This window comes from Quercus lobata, chromosome 6, assembly GCF_001633185.2.
Source record: "Quercus lobata isolate SW786 chromosome 6, ValleyOak3.0 Primary Assembly, whole genome shotgun sequence".
Classification (NCBI taxonomy): domain Eukaryota; kingdom Viridiplantae; phylum Streptophyta; class Magnoliopsida; order Fagales; family Fagaceae; genus Quercus; species Quercus lobata.
Genome location: NC_044909.1, coordinates 11977992 through 11997272, shown reverse-complemented (window position 1 = coordinate 11997272; position 19281 = coordinate 11977992). Strand labels below are relative to the sequence as shown.

Below are 19281 nucleotides of genomic sequence, written 5' to 3'. Positions count from 1 at the left end.
AATTTGTCTTAGCCAATTTTAGGGCTAAGTTTGCTGTCTCTAATGATGTAGAAGTAGCATATTGTCATGAGGACAATATTGCTCTTGAGCAGCGTCCTTATGTCGTGTTTATCCCTCTAATGGCCATCTTAGAAGGAGGGGTTAGGTTTCTCGTACATCCTCTAATACTCAGAACCCTTAGGTTTTATGGCCTGTGTCCTGACCAACTTCCACCCAAATTTTACCAAGTAGTAAGTTGTGTTAGCCAACTAAATCACCTATACGGGTTACAATTAGACCACCATGTATAGTTTGTGCGGTAAAGAAAGATCAGGATATTACTTGAAGGCTAGAGACACCCGGGTATGGCTAATTTCATGCATTCTCGACTTTAATAGAAATTCGGCGAGAGAGTTTGTTCGGGTGAGTAGCAATTGGCATGCCAACGAACTCACCTGTCCAACTTCACCCCGGGATATTGGTTGGTACTAAGCACATCTAATTTGCTTTTATCACAAATTATCATTTGCTTGTCACTATTGCTATTTAAACATATATTAACAATTTCTATTTACCATGATGTAGACGGTAAGAAGTTCACACCAGACCTAAACGCCATGCACATAAGGGACCCAAATTTTGTGCTTAGGTCGGAGATTTTTGTCCACTACGATGGGCAATTGCAAGCCTCCCATCTCATCCTCAGTTGTACCCTGGTCTAGACAAGCTATCAACCTTTTGGACAGGCCCTAACAGTAGCTAACCCACTGCTATCCTACATTGACGTATGGTGCCGAGGATGCTTTCCTCCAAATCTAACAGTCGGTGAAGCTCGGGCCCCCGGCTAATTAGAGTAGGTTCATTAGTACCTGTGAGGGACGAGTCAGTTGATTCTGTTTTTCAAGGTCGTGCCATACATACATCGGTTGAGGAGCCTCGCCTTAAAGTCCAAGCTGCTAACCAAGTAGAGGTTGAGTCTGTAGATTCCTTGGGTGCCAAAGCCGAAATGCAGATGAAATGGTGGACCGACGAAATATGACTGCCGATCGGTTTCTACCCGGTGGACATCCTACCATGCAACAGCAACAAGCCCAAGCTAGGGATCAGCCCCCTCCAGCTCCCCGTGCTCGAAAAAGGCCCCAAAATGCTGACCAGCCCCCTAGAAGGCCAGAAGAGACTCCTCCAAGGACTCCCCCTGCTACTACCACGGCTGCCGTCGCAATTCAAGAGCCTGCTGGCAGTACACGCCCAACCATGCAGATTGGGTCCAACATGGCTTCCTCCTTATCCTCCCCTAACGTTGGATTGCAAACCATGTTCATACTTGGGAGTGAACCCCTTCTTGTGACCTCCACTATAAGGAATTAGGCCTCAGGTGAGGGTGGGCGAATTGCCTGGAGCCTCGGGCAGGCCCTGCAACTGCCCGATGATGTGAAATACTTTTTCGGCGGGAGTGATAAGGCCTTAGCTATTCGGCTTCAGTGGCATACTATCGCGGTAAAAATTCTCATTTGTTTTCTTCCCTTTATGTTACTCCAACATTTTTGTACAATCACTAACACTTCCCGAGCAGGCAGCGTAATTGGCGTACATGATGGACGACAGACTGAAGGACACAGTAGAAGAGGTTGATAAGGAGAGAGCCTTAAAAGATATTACCATGGCCACCGCTAAAGAGAAGGCCATGACTACTGAGAACGTCGAAGCAAGGGCGCGGGGAGCTAAGGAGGCTCGAGCGCAAGCCAAACAACAGAGAGTAGAGGCAGAGATTAAGTTGGAGGAGGCTGAACTCCAGGTGGCCAGTGCCAAGAGCATTATCTCAGCTAGGGACAAAGAGATAAAGGAACTAAAGGCTACCCTGGAGGAAAGTGAGAACAAATATTATAACATGGGCTTTAATGATGCCGGAAACTCGGCCGAGCTTGTCATGTTTGAAAATCGGAAGTATGGGTTCAATGAGGGATGGTTGGCTGTCGTGACAACCATAAGGGTACCATAGGATTCCTTTCTTAGAAACCCCGACTAGATCCCCTACCCGAAGTCACCCCTAACTCGAAACCTCATTGAGGCCGATGACAAAGACACCCCGAGCATAAGGGAATTGGTACATGCCATTGATTCTCATGCTAACCTAATTGATTTGGAGATTACTAGCAACCCAAGCATCGTACCGACCTCAGTTCAGCCCCAACTCCCAGATCTTAATGTTCAGGCCCCAGTGAACCTTGCCCTCGTTCAACCAGACCAACCACAAGACCTAGTTGCTTAGACAATATATATATATATATATATGTGTGTGTGTGTGTGTGTGTGTGTGTGTGTATTTTTTGCTGTTATAATTTACTTTTTCCGTTTATTTGCTTATAATCACTGGTTGTGGTGATGAAACAATATTATGTTGGTTTTGAGAACTTCATACTTATGACTGAGAAATTTTTAATGCTGTTATTTCTTGCTGGATTTAAATTACCTTTACCACTTTTAATTCCTTCCATTCTTTGTAGATGTTTTATAACCGAGACCGAATTAGGGTTTTGTCTAATCGAGTGATGTTTTATAACATGGTCTGCAACCGATATCAAACTGAATCGAGGCTTCTATCCTTAGGAAACTACAACAATAAGGTTTCCACCTAGTCAGTGACCGAGATCGAATCAACCTAGAGTTTTGTCCTTAGAAAAGTATAGCAATAAGGTTTCCACCTGGCCAGTGATCAAGATTGAACTAAGCCTAGGTTTTTGTCCTTATGTGATTTTTAACTAGATAATAAAGCCAAGACTTCTATAATATTATGCACATAGATACTGTTATTTATATATTAATTTGTTCACAACCTAAGTTACTACACTTTCTACAGTTAGTTGTAAAACTTCTTTAAATTTTAAACGTTCCATGGCCGAGGAAGTAGTCTCTCCTCCATGTCCTCTACATAGTACGCACCTGCTCTAGCAATGGCAGTAACTCTATACAGCCCTTCCCAGTTCGGAGCCAACTTCTTGGCATTGACATCCCGAGCACTACCTACTACTTTTCGTAATACAAGGTCTCCAGTGCCGAACTCCCTTTTCTTCATATCCCTATTGTATCGTCAAGCAAGTTTCTGTTGATAATTTGCTAATTGTATGGTCGCAGCTTCCTAGCATTCTTCTAATGAGTCCAGCTGCTTCACCATTAATTCTTCATTCTTGACTGAGGCAAATCCCGAAACCCGAGCACTACATAAACTTATTTCAATTGGTATAACAGCCTCTGCCCCGTAAGTTAAAGAATATGGGGTCTCTCCCGTGGTCGTTCTAAGGGTTGTTCGATAAGCCCACAAAACGTTTGGTAACTCTTCGACCCATTTGCCCTTGGTCCCTTCTAACCTCTTCTTCAATCTGTTTACAATTGTTTTATTGGTTACTTTAGCTTGACCATTGCTCTGTGGGTATGCCAAGGTTGATTATCTGTTCTTGATGCTGAGGTCGCTACAAAACTTGCGGAAGGCTTTACTGTAAAATTGCAGCCCATTGTTAGATACCAGGAATTTCAATACTCCAAACCTAGTCACTATGTTCTTCCACACAAATTTGTTGACGTCTACATCCCGAACATTGGCTAGTGCTTTAGCCTCTACCCATTTGGTGAAATAATCCAAAGCCACTAAAATGAATCTTCGATTTCCCGTAGCTCAGGGGAACAGGTTGATGATATCTAGCCCCCAGTGTGCAAAAGGCCATGGGTTGTTAATGGGATTCAAACTCCCTACTGGCTGATGTATTAGCGAGGCATGCCTCTGACATTGTTCACACTTCTGTCCATGGTTGGCAGCATCTCTTTACATCTAGGGCCACCAAAACCCTTGGGTCATTGCTTGGTGAGCTAGCAAGCGTCTTTCGACATGACTACCACATACCCCTTCGTGGAGCTCGGTTAAGAGCTCATTAACTTTACTTGGAGGCAGATATAGCAAGTAAGGTCCCCCAAAAGACCTTTGGTACAACCATCAGTCTTCAGACAACCAAAATCGAACAGCAATTCTGCGTATCCTTTCAGCTTCTTCCTCATCGTTCGGTAAACGGTCCTCGGCTAAAAAGTCAATGATCGGATGCATCTAACACGGCTCAAACACAATAACAGTTGAGACATTCATCTTTACATCTATATGGGCTCTTTCACAACTTCCACTTTGATCAACCGTGGTACCTCCTTAGTCAGGGATGATGCCAATGTGGCCAAAGAGTTCGTATGTCTATTCTGTCCTCGAGCGATTTGAACCAACCTCACTTTCTAGAACCGACTCATGGTTTGTTTCACTAATCACAAGTAGTCAATCATCCGGGATCTTTGGCCTCAAAGCTACCCTTTACTTGGTTGACAACCAGCCATGAATCCCAGTGTACCTCAACTTCTTGTGCCCCTAAGTCAAGAACGGCTTTTAGTTCGGCAAGTAGGGCTTCATACTCGACTTCATTTTTGGAAGCTTTAAAACCTAGTCTAAAAGAATGCTCCACCTTTATTCCTTCCGGCATGATTGTAACAATCCTAGCCCCCGCTCCCATTGCTCTGGATGCGCTGTCCACAAATACTTTCCAAGGCCAAACTTCCACATGGTGCACAACTTCCACCTCTCTTCTCGGGGAAAACTCAGCGACGAAGTCAGCAAGGACTTGACCTTTGACCAAACTTCTAGGCCTATACCGTATATTAAACAAACCAAGCCTAGTTCCCTACCTGGCTATCTGGCTCGTGAAATTGGATCTCTTTAGCAAGGATTGCAACGGATACTCAATCAGCACATACATGGTATGGGCTTGAAAGTAATGAGGTAGCTTTCTAGTGGCATGTACCAATGCCAATGCCAACTTCTCCAGTGGTAAATACCTTGTCTCCGCATCGACCAAAGTCTTACTAATGTAATAAATCGGCTGTTGTACTCCTCGGTCTCCCAACAATATAACACTTACAGTATGCTCAGATACAAACAGATACATAAACTAATCCTCACCGGGCTCCAGAGTTGACAATATCGGTGCCCTTACCAAATACTTCTTCAAATCTTGGAAAGTCTCTTCACACTCCTCAGTCCACTGAAAACCCTTCCATTTCTTCAACATCTGATAAAATGGCCGGCACCAGTCAGCAAACTTTGAAACGAATCGGTTTAGTGTGGCCAACATGTCGGTTAATACTTGTACTTCTCTTGGATCGCTTAGCAACTTGAGTCGCTCTATAGCGCTGATCTGGTCAGGATTCACTTCTATTCCTCAGTGAGTGATCATGTACCCGAAGAACTTGCTAGCCCCCACAACGAAGACACTTATCGACATTGAGACGCAACTTATGCTGCCTGAGTACCTCAAATATATCCTTGAGGTTGCCAACATGCCCCTGCTCTTCCTTGCTTTTCACTTCCATATCGTCGATGTATACCTCTACTATATGACTGATCCTCTTCCTAAACATTCTAGTCATCATCCTTTGATATGTGGCCTTTGCATTCTTGAGGCCGAACGGCATTATAGTATAATAATAATTAGCTTCAGGAGAGATAAGCAACGTCTTTTCCTGGTCCTCGGCAGTTAGAGCAATCTGATGGTAGCCTTGAAAAGCATCTAGAAAACTCATTCTCAAGTGTCCGTAAGTGGCGTCTACTAATTGATCGATCTTCGGTACGGAAAAAGGATCTTTCAGGCATGCTCAGTTAAGATTGGTGAAGCCCACACACACTCTCCATTTACCATTCGTTTTCTTCACAACCACTATATTAGCTAGCCATTTCGGGAAAAAGACCTCCTTTATTGCCCTCACCTCTTTCAGCCTTTTGAACTCCTACTTAATAGCCTCTACATGCTCTTTTGCCAACCTCCTTGGCTTTTGCTTCTTAGGCAGATATGACAGGTCCACATTAAGCTGGTGGGTTATGAATTTTGGATCCACCCCGGGCACCTCGTATGGACTCCAAGCAAACACGTCTAGACTTTGCACCAACAACAATAATACTTTTACCTTATCCTCATGCGGCATACATACTTGCTCCTATTTGAAAACTCTTATTCTCATATGGTAATATAATTACATTGATAAGATCCTTGGCACTTCCAGCGCCCCAGTCCCCTCGGGGCTCCTGTAATTGCTATAAAGGGACATCCTTGGAGGAATCTTTTTGCTTTATTTCCCAGTTTACAGCCACCACCAAGCACTGTCTTGCTACTTGTTGATTTCCCCTCACCGTTGCAATACCATGCTTAGTGTGGAACTTGACCTTAACATCCAAAGTGGACGGGATTGCTCCCATTGCATGAATCCATGGCCTACCGAAAATAGCCATATACAGTGAAAATGAGCTAACCACTATGAAAGTCACCATCACCTCTTTCTCTTCCATGTTTACAGGAAGTGAGATATGCCCCTCAAGGACCACCATTTGACCATCGAATCCCACTAATGGTGTATCATAGTTAGATAAATCTTCATTCTTTAGAGCTAGCCCTTTAAACAGGTCGGGATACATTACTTCAGTCCCACTTCCCTGGTCCACTAATACTTTCTTTACTATAAAGCCGTTGATCCGAGCAGTAACCACCAACGCATCATCATGAGGCTAGGTTGTTCCTTCCAAATCTTCATCATTAAAAGCGATGGGTTTCCAAGTATATTTCATCCTCTTCCCTAATGGTTGTTCTTCTCGGCAACTTTCTGTCGGCACCACGGTCAGCACCCCTTTTCTTTAGGTCGCTAAAGTACCCATTGAGGTAGCATGTATGACTTATATTATGCGCAATAGAGGTGGAAGAGGGTTCCCCCGTGGTCTTGCATTTTGCTCGGTTTCTTGACTCCTAGATTCCAAAACAAACTCCTTTAAATGCCCTGACCTTACCAACTGCTCCAAATGGTCCTTTAAAACCCTACATTGCTCAGTGGTGTGCCTTTTGTCCCGATGATAAGTATAATACAAATTCTGGTTTCTTCTTGATGGGTCACCCCCCATCTTGCTCGGCCATCGATAGTATGGCTCGTTCTTTATTTGGTCCAATATTTTATGTACGAGTTCATTAAATGTCACGTTAACTTCCCCTGCCCAAGCACTGGGTTCTTGGATCCTCAAATCCCTTCGGGGTCTCGGCTGGAAACCCCTTTGCCGGGACTCTTTCGAATACTACGTCGTGGCTGGCACCTTCCCCTTGCTCTGTTGCCAATCATCCTCTAACCTCTTATACTCCTCAATATGCCTCATAAGTTGCCTCATATCCTTTGGAGGTCTCCTCGTCAGCGACTCTCGCAATTCAAAATCCTTAGGCAATCCCAACCTAAAAGTGCTTGCTGTGATTTTTTCATTACCCTTACCGATCTCGTTGTATAGTTCCCAGTACCTGCTAATGTAACTCCGAAGGGTTTCCCCCTTCATAGACAGTAGCGTCCACTAGTTGTGGTACTCAACTACAGGTCATAAGCTGGACCCCGAACTCTTGAATCAATTCTCCAAAACTATGAATCAAGCCCTTCCTTAACCCGTTGAACCACCTCAAAGCAATGGGCTTGAGACTAGAGGGAAACACCCTACACATCAACGCATCATTATGATTATGCAAGGACATCATATGGATACAATGGATTACATGTTCTACAGGGTTTGTTTTCCCATCATAAGAAATAAATGGGGGTCTGGTAAATCTTCTCGGCATCAATGCTCATTCGATCTCTTCTGAGAACAGTGACTGCGCAGCTCTATGTAACGCCCGGCTCATAGCGTCCAGCACGGCATTCCAGGGCCACTGCCCCTCAGGGAAAACCGAGTCTCTGTTGACGTAATCCCGAGAATGATCTCTAGACCGACGAGAACTAGACCAACGGGATGCTTCTCCATGACTGCCCCCCACACTTACAGACCCTTCAGCATGCTTATCATGGTTTCTTCGTTGATGCCTACTTCGTACTTCTAACTCCAAGTCCCTCACCATTCTACACAAGCGTTCTAGCTCTTGATCCCTCCTATCACGATGCTTGTGTTTGGGAACCTCCGACATTAATAGGTACATCTAGGATAATCCCTCCCCTAGACCAAAATGTTCCTGACTTTATTCATGCCTTCGATCCTCATTTCTCGCCAGCTGGAACCCTAAGAAGACCCTCTAGACCCGCTAGCGGCATAACTCACTAAGTGCTGTTCAAACATCTTCCTCACTTAAACCTTGGCAGAACTACAGCTATGTAAGAGATTCTCACAGACGACGCCAATTGTACGTGCCCAAATTTCCACACTGAACTAAGCCTAGTGTTTGGGTTCACAATTTACTTATACAGTGGGTAATAGGTTTCCTACTATGGATAACTCTCGAGCGAGCTTCAAGAAGGAATTACCCCTCAACCTAACCTCACTTATTCCCTCTTTAAGCTTTCCTAGTTACTAATTTGCTCTCTCCCTCTTTTCTCTCTCTTTTCTCCCTCCAAAATGTTCAACCCCCTTTCCTCTTTCTTCCTCTTATTTATAGCTTAAGGATAATGGAGGAGTCATGATTACCCTCTAGTTCCAATCGTGTGGGTGGGACCTAAATTAATTATTCCTAACAAGGAATATGCTCTATTGGAAAGGGGGTTGACGACATTGGAATTGGTGCTAGCCTCCAAAAATTGCTCGGTAGCGTGATTCCCCAGGGCACTCCCAGGCTGTCGAGGTATTGCCGCCCATCATAGGGAGAACTATCGACCATTCTATACACGGGTTGTGTTTGCATGCAGAGCTTATGAATAATGGGCCGGTCATGACGTTGGGCCTAGGCTTGGTAATAATCATAGACCTATATTGCCTGGGCTCGAGATAAGTGGGCCTATAGCCGTACACCGTACATTAATAATTGTAAATAACATAATATTGTATATACTCATAATAAAATCTTAACCTTGAAATTGACTTCATTTTAAGTGAAATGGCCACTTTCAACGAACACAAATTTAAACATTTTTCATTGACATTGACATTGGCACTTTCAAAAAATAAAATAAAATAAAAACACATTTACTTTCAGCATGCAGTAACACTAAAATTAAAGGTGCACCAGTTAAGGTATACTGACCATGGAAGGTTACATTTTTCATTAACAATGATCGTTTATCTCTAGGGTTTCATTGTATCACTAAAGCCACAGTTCCCATGCTGGTCTAGTCATCATTGATTCATTTGTGTCTTCATTTCTTCATCGGGACTTTCATCTTCTTCAACAACCAGAGATCGTTGATCAAAAGCATGATATGGGACCCGCAGGATTTCCTAATTAACAATGGTATTGATCAACTTCATGGCTTTGTGTGTGGCATATGAGCTAGAGTGCTGAATAGGCCTAGAAATCTCTTGGATCAACAAATACATTCCCTAGTGGCTCCTTGGGCAGCATTACTCCCACCATGTCATCTTGGAACATCATTTTTTTGGCATACCAAAGATCATTGATACGTGACATAGAGGTTTCTTGGGGCACATGCTTAATGAGAGGATCCGTGACCCCTAGCTCAGTTACAATTACTTTACAATCCTTCACCTTTTGACACACTTTTGATGCAAAACTCCATACAAATTTCATGAGCTCGCCAAGCTTCTCTCCCTCTCCAAGAAGCCCATAAAGAAATAGAAAACCAATGGATTTTGGCAGTGTGTCACTATTTGGCCTTTTAAGGCAAAGGGAAAATTTCTCTCTTGCATGGCTTAGAGTTTCATGAAAAGACCTTAGTGGATGTGACTTTCTTATTTGGAGCTTGTAAGCTTCACAAGTATTCCATATGCTAAAAATTATCCAAGAGCTTGAGGTTTTAGTAATGTCTTCATTCTTTTCCTTGCTGTGTAAGTTAATCCATCCCTCTTTGTTGAAGTAGCATACCCATGTGCCAAGACTAAGCTTTTCCTTCAAAATTGCTTCAATATCAGTTGGATATACCTCTTTGTCACCTAGCCTCTTTTTGTAAAAGGAAATTGCCTGGTCTACGTGCAACTTCTCTATCTTTATATCTTGGGACAGAATCTGTGCAGGAGAACAAACTGGTTGAGCAAAGATGACTAATGAGCTAAGGTTGATGTAATTGCATTTGAGAGTGAAGAGATTTATAGAGGCAGTATTGTTCTTCTCAGTGGCAAAGAATGTGTACTCAGCTCCATTTCTCAGCAGCCATTCTTCAACTGAGTTGACAAGTTTCAATCCGATTCCCATCCGTCTTCATGAGACCAAACATATAAAAATTAGTGTTTGTCAACAAGAAATTTTTTTTTTTTATCAGTAAATAATTAACTCACGCCCCTATATACTATTGGTCCTAGTGAAGGGTGGAGATCATTTTAATAGAGTTTCTCTAAAAACTGAGAGGAACACTGATGAAATGGACTCATAACTTGAAGTCTATTTATAGACACTTTTTACCCATTCAGGAAGGATTGCACCTACTTAAAGGTTTGTAACCCTAAGGACAAATATAGATCTCTTACTCTTTGGAATAGTCATATATATTTATTCATTTAAAAAATAATAATAATAACAAACAAACAAACTACATGGGAAGTTATCATGACTTTGTAGAAGAACGAAGTAAGAAATCTAGTATGAGGGGTGCTTTATTGCCATGGGATATGATCATCCCCCATTATACCAACACTCATCTATTGCACTATATATATTTACGACAGATGGATAAGTATATCATTTGATCTAAAAGTCATCGGTATTACAGTAACAACAGTAAGCACCAATTTGAAATAAAGTATCATTTCTACTATTTGTACTCCTTTTATAACTCGTGATATAAAAAATGATTGAAGCAAGAGTTATATATATCAGTAACTGCAGCTAGCCTTCTGTTCGCATCATTTTGCTTTCTAATTGATCTGCTGTCTATTTTTCCATGATGAAAATCATGCATATTGCATTATTCAAGTCTTATAGTAATAATATTTAGTATGTTATTAATTACAATCATCAAAAGCATTGATTATTTAGTCTAGAAAAATATCCTTGAAAGTGAGAACTATATATATTACCGGTGTGTAGGAGAGACTCGAAGGCCTAGTATGCAACCCATCTTCACTTGTGCTTCCCTAAAACCAGTCCCCATATCCCTAATGCAACCACGAACCACACCAACAAGCTCCCCATTTTCAAGCAGCTCAGCTACCTGTAGGCCGTTTCAACAAATATACATTAGTAGTCTACATCTATAATATTGTCTTAGAGGGACAAAAGGATTCCTTATAGAAAAAGTAGCACCAAGAAATGGAGACATCTTTTAGAAAAATAATAATTGAATGTGAGATAAGAAAAGATGTAATAATGTATAAATGTTATATATATGATATGGTTCAATGTTTGGATTTGGCATTGAATGTGAGATAAGAAAGAGTTAATGTCTAAAATATAATATATGATATATTTCAATGTTTGTGATTTGACAAAGATATATGAGAGAAAAAGTCACACCCACCAGTATGACATGAAGGGGAAAGAACCTAATCCTACATAAAGGGTCATGATCAATCATGTAAGTGAAAATGGAGACCCCCTTTTTAGACCCTATCTCACAGTTTCTCTCAAGCTTCCCTACCACTTCAATATCTCTATCTTCATTGAATTCCCTTATGAGAATTTTCTTCTCTTTGTTGTAAGCCATGTTTTACTTGGCTGGCTAGCTAAAAGAAGAAAAGTAACTGGTTACCAGATCTTAGATGGGAAAGAAAATATTTTCAAAGATATGAATCTTTCTTGAATGGGCTAGCTGCCACGAAACTACGCTTCATATATACTGGCAAGTTAGTTATTATTTTACTATTACTTTTTTCTGGAGAAAGTGATCCAGGAGGTGGGGATGAATATTTAATTTATTTTTATTTTCCAGTTAATTTTAGGTACAAAATAAAAAGCTGACAATGATTTTGAGTCTTTCTTACTTAGGACAATAATTTTTCTTTTTTTTTTTTTTCTTTTTTTGAGGGGGTAGGACAATAAGTTGTATACTATCTCCACGCTTTGCAACCCAAAAATGAAACAATAATCTACGAAGTGATTCAGAGGATCTTTGTAATCATTTGCATGCTCTATATTTTAGTTATTCTATTACACCCAGATAATGCATAAGGATTATAAGGAGATTTTCAAGATCACTGGACAAAAAAAATGAGAAGGTGTAATTGCACTACAAGCAGCTTTATGCCCATATCTTAAATATTAGTTATCTTTCAGTTTCTTTAACATTTTCTGTCTTTTTGGTGCAATTAATCATTAACACTTAGGTTTCACTTTTGGAATTGCAATACTTTCTGAAGTTGGAATTAAGAAAATTCTAATTATTCAGATCAATGCTTAATTAAACATATTAAATTCCTGAAAGATTCTTATAATCATTTTGTTTTAGGTATTGAAAGCAAGATCATTGGAGATTCCCTTTAGATGTGTTGCTCAAGTAGTCGCAATATTTTGTTTGTATATAGTTGGGGTTTTGACTTATCATTCTTTAGTTGTTCTATAGTTTTTTTTTTTTTTTTTGAGAAACTTATTTGTTCTATAGTTGTGTCCTAGTGTTGTAGTTTTTTTAATGTGGTCGGTGTTTTTGGTTTTCTGTAGTTTGCATTCCTTGCTGTTTTTGTTCAATAAAATCCAGTCATATAAAAGAGGAGACCCAAAAAAATAAAAAATAAAAAAAGAAAAGAAAAAGATCATGCACTTTGGTTTGGCAAAGGATGTCCATGCATGGTGGAAGTCTTTGACACTAGCTCCACACAAACACACACAAACAAAAAAAAAAAAAAAAACCAAGAATCATATTATTGCTTGTATAATTTGGAAAAATGATCATTTCCACTTAAAATTCACCTCTCATGTTTTATATTAGATACTATAAATAAAAGTTTTTATATGATGTCAAACCATTTTAAAATTTTAAATGACATGATAATATATATTATTAAATATGAGTAAAAAAAACCTTAATTGTGAAAGGGAGAGTTGAAATAGAGAGGATATAATCGGACATAATCACGAGGTCTGCATTGTTTTCATTTATACATATTTACGTATAATTTGTGCCACTTTTTTTTATTAAAAAAAAAAATGAATATGCATATTCTCATTAGTTCTTGAAATTCTAGTGGAAGATATTGACAAGATAGGCAGAGATGGAGCCACATTTAAACCAAAGGGCCATCCTCTCATCCCCACTCTCTCTCTCTCTCTCTCTCTCTCTCTCTCTCTCTCTCTCTCTCTCTCTCTCTCTCTCTCTCTCTATATATATATATATATACACACACACACACTAGTATTATTCATGTGTGATGCACGGCTTGATGAAAATTCATATGTAAGCTCAAAATTTTCAAAATAATTAAAACTAAATTATTAAATAAATAGTAATAATAAATTATAAATTAGTAAATAATTTAATAAAAAATTATTTTAAGTTCTAATTGTTTAGAGTTTAGACTTTATAAGTGTTTATCTATTTTTATATTTAAAAATGCTCTTTGTGTTTTGTGTTAATTTCTTAATATGAGATATGGAATGAGTTTTGTGGGGACAATTTTTGCCTAGACCAAGTGTTGCACTTGTAGTTATTTTTGGCTTGGAGAGTCCCACATTGGAAGGAAAGCCTTCCTCTTCATGCCATATAAGGGATGACCAATGGTGATAGAGTACCACTAGTTTGGATCCTTTTATTGTGGGGACAATTTTTGCCTAGACCAAGTGTTGCACTTGTAGTCATTTTTGGCTTGGAGAGTCCCACATTGGAAGGAAAGCCTTCCTTTTCATGCCATATAAGGGATGACCAATGGTGATAGAGTACCACTAGTTTGGTTAACCAATGGTGATAGAGTACCACTAGTACCTTTCCTTCCAATGTAGGACTCTCCAAGCCAAAAATGACTACAAGTGCAACACTTGGTCTAGGCAAAAATTGTCCCCACAATAAAAGGATCCAAACTAGTGGTACTCTATCACCATTGGTCATCCCTTATATGGCATGAAGATGAAGGCTTTTCTTCCAATGTGGGACTCTCCAAGCCAAAAATGACTACAAGTGCAACACTTGGTCTAGGCAAAAATTGTCCCCACAAGTTTGATCATTCCTATTTGGGTTATGCTTAATTTATGCCCTAGTCAGCACAAACAATAATAAACAAAATAGTTCCTCATTACTGATTTTTTCCTAGTGATAGTCTAATTGAAAAAATCAACACACTCACAAATTAAATACAATAACTAAAGCCAAAAATCAAACATACACAAAAAAGTTCAAAAATTAAGAATATAAAAATAAAATAAAATAGAAACTTACATAAGAGAACCAATAATTTAAATGGGTGTCTATTATTTTGCTTCTTTATAGTAAACTTCATTTAGCATAATATCCTACACGCAAATTCAAAAGCAGAGAACAATGAGTAAGATGAATTTATTATATTAAAACATAAGAGTAAGCTGCATTAAAAAAAAAAAAAATACAACAACGTGGGATGTATTGTGTGGGATTTAATTATAGGGATAACTTATTAGTTAAAAGAGATTGTATTGAGAAACCATGACTGAATAAATATAAGTTTTAAAAATTTTAATAATAGATTTTTAGTTGGAGTAGAATTTAAATTTCTAAAACTTAGATGATAAAGTTTTATCTTAATTAAATTTGGACAAAGTTTAGCTACAAAATTGTACCCAAAAAAATAGAAATGAATATTATTTTTTACTGGAGGTGAATTTTGATAAATTCACCATTGGATTACATTTTCTTCTTATATCCTCAATTCTTGCAAACTTTCTAGAAAATTATAGATCAATAGTTATGTTATCAATAAATTGTTTAAATTGCAAGTTTTTGTAGATCATATAGTAAATAATATCCGGTTGGCACAAAATTTTACATGTGAATCAAAAGTGTAAAGAACATGCAATCTAACGGTTTAATTTTCAAAATATGTGGTAATTTTAAAAGGAAGTTGTAACCTTAGGCTACAATCAATTTTGTAGTTAAACTTTGTTCATTAAATTATTGTTAAATCTTATCCCTTAGTCTAGAGCTTTGTAGCTTAATATTCTAATAGAATATTAATTTAATAAGATACAACTTGAGGAAAAAAACAAAAAACAAAAGCGTGAGTGGTGTGGGATTTAAGTTTAGAGATTTTTTATAATAACTTTTAGTTTGAATAGAATTTAAATTTATTTTAAATTATTGTTAAATCATGCAACTTGAGGGAAAAACAAAAACAAAAATGTGATTATTGTTAAATCCTATCCCTTAGTCAAAATGTGAGTTGTTTTTTTTTTTTTTTTTTAAGAAAGAAAACGTGGGTTTTTTTTTATATATTTAAGTTTATAAATTTTTTATAATAGACTTTTATTTTGAATAGAATTTAAATTTTTTGAAGTTTAAATGATAATTAATTAAAAATTGTTAAATATTATCCCCTAATTTGAGGAAATATATCATAACAAATAATAAAAAATTAATTTACTAATTAGTTGTTCTTAAAATATTGATAACAAACTTTTAGTCGGAGTAGAAGTCAAAACGTGGGGGTTTTTTTATTTTTGTGAAAGAAAATGTGGGTTGTTGTTTGGGATGAAGTTTATAATTTTTTATAATAGACATTTAATTTAAATAGAATTTAAATTTGTTGAAATTTAAATCATAAAGTTTTACCTAAATTAAATAGTTGTTAAATTAAACCCTTAATTTGAGGAAATATTTCCTAACAAATAATATAAAATTAATTTACTAGTTAGTAAGAGTAGCCACTTGGCTCAAACCACAGTTGCTTTTAAACCCAACTTTTATTATACTTGAAGAAAAAAAACAAAAAAAAAAAATGTTGGTTGTGTAGGATTTAATTTTAGAAAAATTTAATAATAGACTTTTAATTTAAATAGAATTTAAATTTGTTTTAAGTTATTGTTAAATCTTATCTCTTAGTCAAAACGTGAATTGTTTTTTTTTTTAATATATATATAATTAATTTATTAATTAGTAAGAGTAACCACTTGGTTCAATCATGGTTTTTAAACCCAAATTTTATTATACTTCAAGAAAAAAAAAACTAAAAACAAAAATAAAAATGTGGATTGTGTGAGATTTCAGTTTAGAAATTGTTAATAATAGATTTTTAGTTTGAATATAATTTAAATTTGTTATAAATTATTGTTAAATCTAATCCCTTAATCAAAATGTGTTTTTTTTTAATAAAATTAATTTACTAATTAGTAAGAGTAGGCACTTGACACAACCACGGCTTATAAACCCAACTTTTATTATATAGTATATGATATGATATATGATATATATGTGTGGGGGTAACAGACCAGGGAGCCCATACCAATATACACGTTGGGTCAAGGGCCCAGTCCAAGGAAGAACCCCTCCTCGGCCAAGTATGGCTGAGGACAAAGGGAACAGCCTACCACTGAGAGTGACACTCCGGGTCATTCCATGGAATAGGATAAGTACTAAGACAGAAAAGGAGAACGGAAGGAATGGAAATATCTAAGGAAAAGCTATCATTATTGCATTAAGTGCTCTGTACTTAACAGAGCCATGCTTTTCAGTCTTTACAACCTCTCCCAACGACTTTGGGGAGGGGCTGATGGGACAAGTATCAGTACTCTGAATCTAATTCTACATGTGGACGTTGGAGGGAGGATGGAAGCTAGTATAAAATGGGGGGCAGGAGGTAATCTGAAGGACCGGGTGACCCCTACCACTTGAGACGTACTAGAAAAAGCTCCTCGGATTGTGCCGAGGACCAACCTTCTTTGATAAATTCAGTTCATCCCTGTTTGATTGTCATGAACACCATATTAACTGTTATCCATGCACTAAAACCTAGCTCTTTGACCCACTCTCTACAAATTTATTGTACTGGGTTCATTGGTCCAAGATCCTATACATCTTGGGCTTGGGCTGCAAAACGTGTCCCTACAATTGGCGCCGTCTGTGGGAAGAGCTTGTGTGTTAGTGAGTGCAACGGTTAATCATGGTAGGATTAAGCTCCTATCAGCAAGAGTCCCTTGAGAAGACCATTTTGGCGGTGGTGCATGCTACACGAAAGCTTCCCCATTATTTCCAAGAACACATAGTTGTTGTCATAACTCAGCTTTCGTTCAGGTCTACACTTCGAAGTACTAACTACACGGGGAGGATTGCTAAATGGGGCACAGTTCTAGGGGCTTCTAACATCAAGTATATGCCTCGTACACTTGTCAAGGGGCTAATTCTCGCGGGTCTAGTAGCCCGGTTCGCCGAATTCCCATTGGAGAAAAAAGCCGAAAATCAAAGCATGGATGGAAAATCGGTTGGCACAATTTCCCTGCAAAAACTTCTATTTTGGAAGGAATATATTGGTATCCTCTAATCTTTTGAAGCAGTTAAACAGAACCTTAACTATGCCAGGTTCTCGAACCTCCTGCTTTGGGAAAATTAACACGCACCGGCATCTTTTGAAGTGGTTAAACAGAACCTTAACTATGTCGGGTCCTCGGACCTCCTGGTTTGGGGAAATTAACATGCACCGGCATCTTTTGAAGCGGTTAGCTATGTCAGGTCCTTAGACCTCCTACTTTGGGGAAATTAACACACACTGTCAACTTTCTAAGTGTTTAAGCTGAACTCAATCATGCCTCAGTCCTTGGACCAGATGATGTGTGAAGGTTAACACTCTGTGACAACTTTTAAAGTGTTTAAACAGAACCTAACGCATGCCTGAGTCCTCGGACCAAATGCTTGGGGGAAATCAACACTAGGACATCCCTATAAAGTGCTTAAACAGAACCTAGCGCATGCCTGAGTCCTTGGACTAGACGCTTAAGGGAAGTTAACGCTATAACATCATCGTAAATGTTGAAAAGAACCTTAGTACCCGAAGGTCCCCTCGAACTACTTACTTTAAATTACACATTCTTTGATGGTTGCATTGTTCGCAGTATAGAGCACACTGTTATTTTCCTATTAGTCCCACATAGTTAACTTATTTAAAGTTAGCGGTCGGGTGCCCGTTAGTTTTGAAAAACTCAGGGTGACAACTTTTTATTACCATCAACAGCATCAATTCTAAGTACTATGTGAAAGAAAAATACTAACACACCCATTCATGAAACAATTACTGCAGAAAAGGAAAGGTTTGTAAAGTAAAATGCAGTTATCTTTTTATTAAATAAAGGGAAAATACATCGTATACAAAAGGGCTTAGGTAAGCCTATTTTAAAAAGCTAACTATAAAAAGCAGTCCGTAGGAACAATAAATCCACAATCTCGTTCTAGCAGCAATCGAGCCAGTATGGATGGTACCGACGATGAGAAAGAAGAAGAAGCGGAGACGCCGGATCCACAATCTTGTTCTAGCAGCAATTGAACCAGTATGGCTGGTACCTATGATGAGAAAGAAGAAGAGACGGGAGCGTTTGATGAACCCCTCTTCTCCCAACTACAAGATGTTCTGCTATCAAGGCTGAGAGACGAAACACCTGCCTACCCATGTTCTTGTTGGTTTGCTTGATCAACCTTAGTCCGTCTCTACATCTGCGCACACGTGACACATGACGCCAGGTGAAACCCAAATTTTGTCGCACCAAAAATCTGATGCGATCTACACCTGTTTTGGGTTTTGGCTGAAGGAAGAGAGACTTCTTTCCTGCTCGGTTAAAAGGGAGAAATGTCTTTGGCCTCTGCTTCCCTTGCCTTAATTGTGTCATCCTGAATCTTGGCGACACCCTCAACTTCTGAAGAGGGCTTGGTTCCCTCACCCTCACCTTTATCCTTGGCCACTTCATTCCCTAGACCTCATTCAAGCTCTGAAGAGTTAAGAGCTTGAAACTCCCGCAGAACTCAAGGACTTGTAAATGAGGAAGAACAACCCCCCCCCATGCGTCTTATATAGGAGGCAAACCCGGTGGCAATTAATTCTCCCGAATCTCAAAGAAAGAATTATAAGCGAGATAAATCTCGCTCAATTTCCAAAGCAGTCTTCAACCGTTGGATTTGCGTCACTTCATAAAAGACCTTAATGAAAGCGCACCTCGTGTACCGAAACGGTAGGATCGCGACTTGGATAAACTAAAAGAATATCTTACAATTAGACATAGTGTAAAATGGACGCGAAAGAACTATCATCACATCGAGATCCTCCTTTCCTCCCATGAGGAAGAAAAGAAGAATCTCAAGGGGCTATTGTGGGGGTAACAGACTAGAGAGACTATACCAATATACACGTTGGGCCAAGGGCCCAGTCCAAGGAAGAACCCCTCCTCGGCCATGGGAAGAACCCCTCATCGTCCAGGTATGGCTGAGGACAAAGGGAATGGCCTA

The 19281-nt window shown here is 38.9% G+C and overlaps 2 protein-coding genes across 2 annotated transcripts; both read right to left on the bottom strand.

Annotated features, from left to right (window-relative positions):
- Positions 1-6094: 6094 nt before the first annotated feature.
- On the bottom strand, positions 6095-6472 carry LOC115949828. Its single transcript, XM_031067102.1, has one exon. It carries the CDS (start codon positions 6470-6472, stop codon positions 6095-6097), a length of 378 nt encoding a protein of 125 aa, XP_030922962.1.
- A 2545-nt stretch (positions 6473-9017) lies between these two features.
- Positions 9018-11604, bottom strand: LOC115993979 (probable N-acetyltransferase HLS1-like). Its single transcript, XM_031117982.1, has 3 exons — positions 11419-11604; positions 10979-11112; positions 9018-10161 (listed from the first exon to the last, which is right to left on the bottom strand). The coding sequence occupies exons 1-3, from the start codon at positions 11602-11604 to the stop codon at positions 9297-9299; spliced, it is 1185 nt and encodes a 394-aa protein (XP_030973842.1). The 3' UTR covers positions 9018-9296.
- Positions 11605-19281: the final 7677 nt, after the last annotated feature.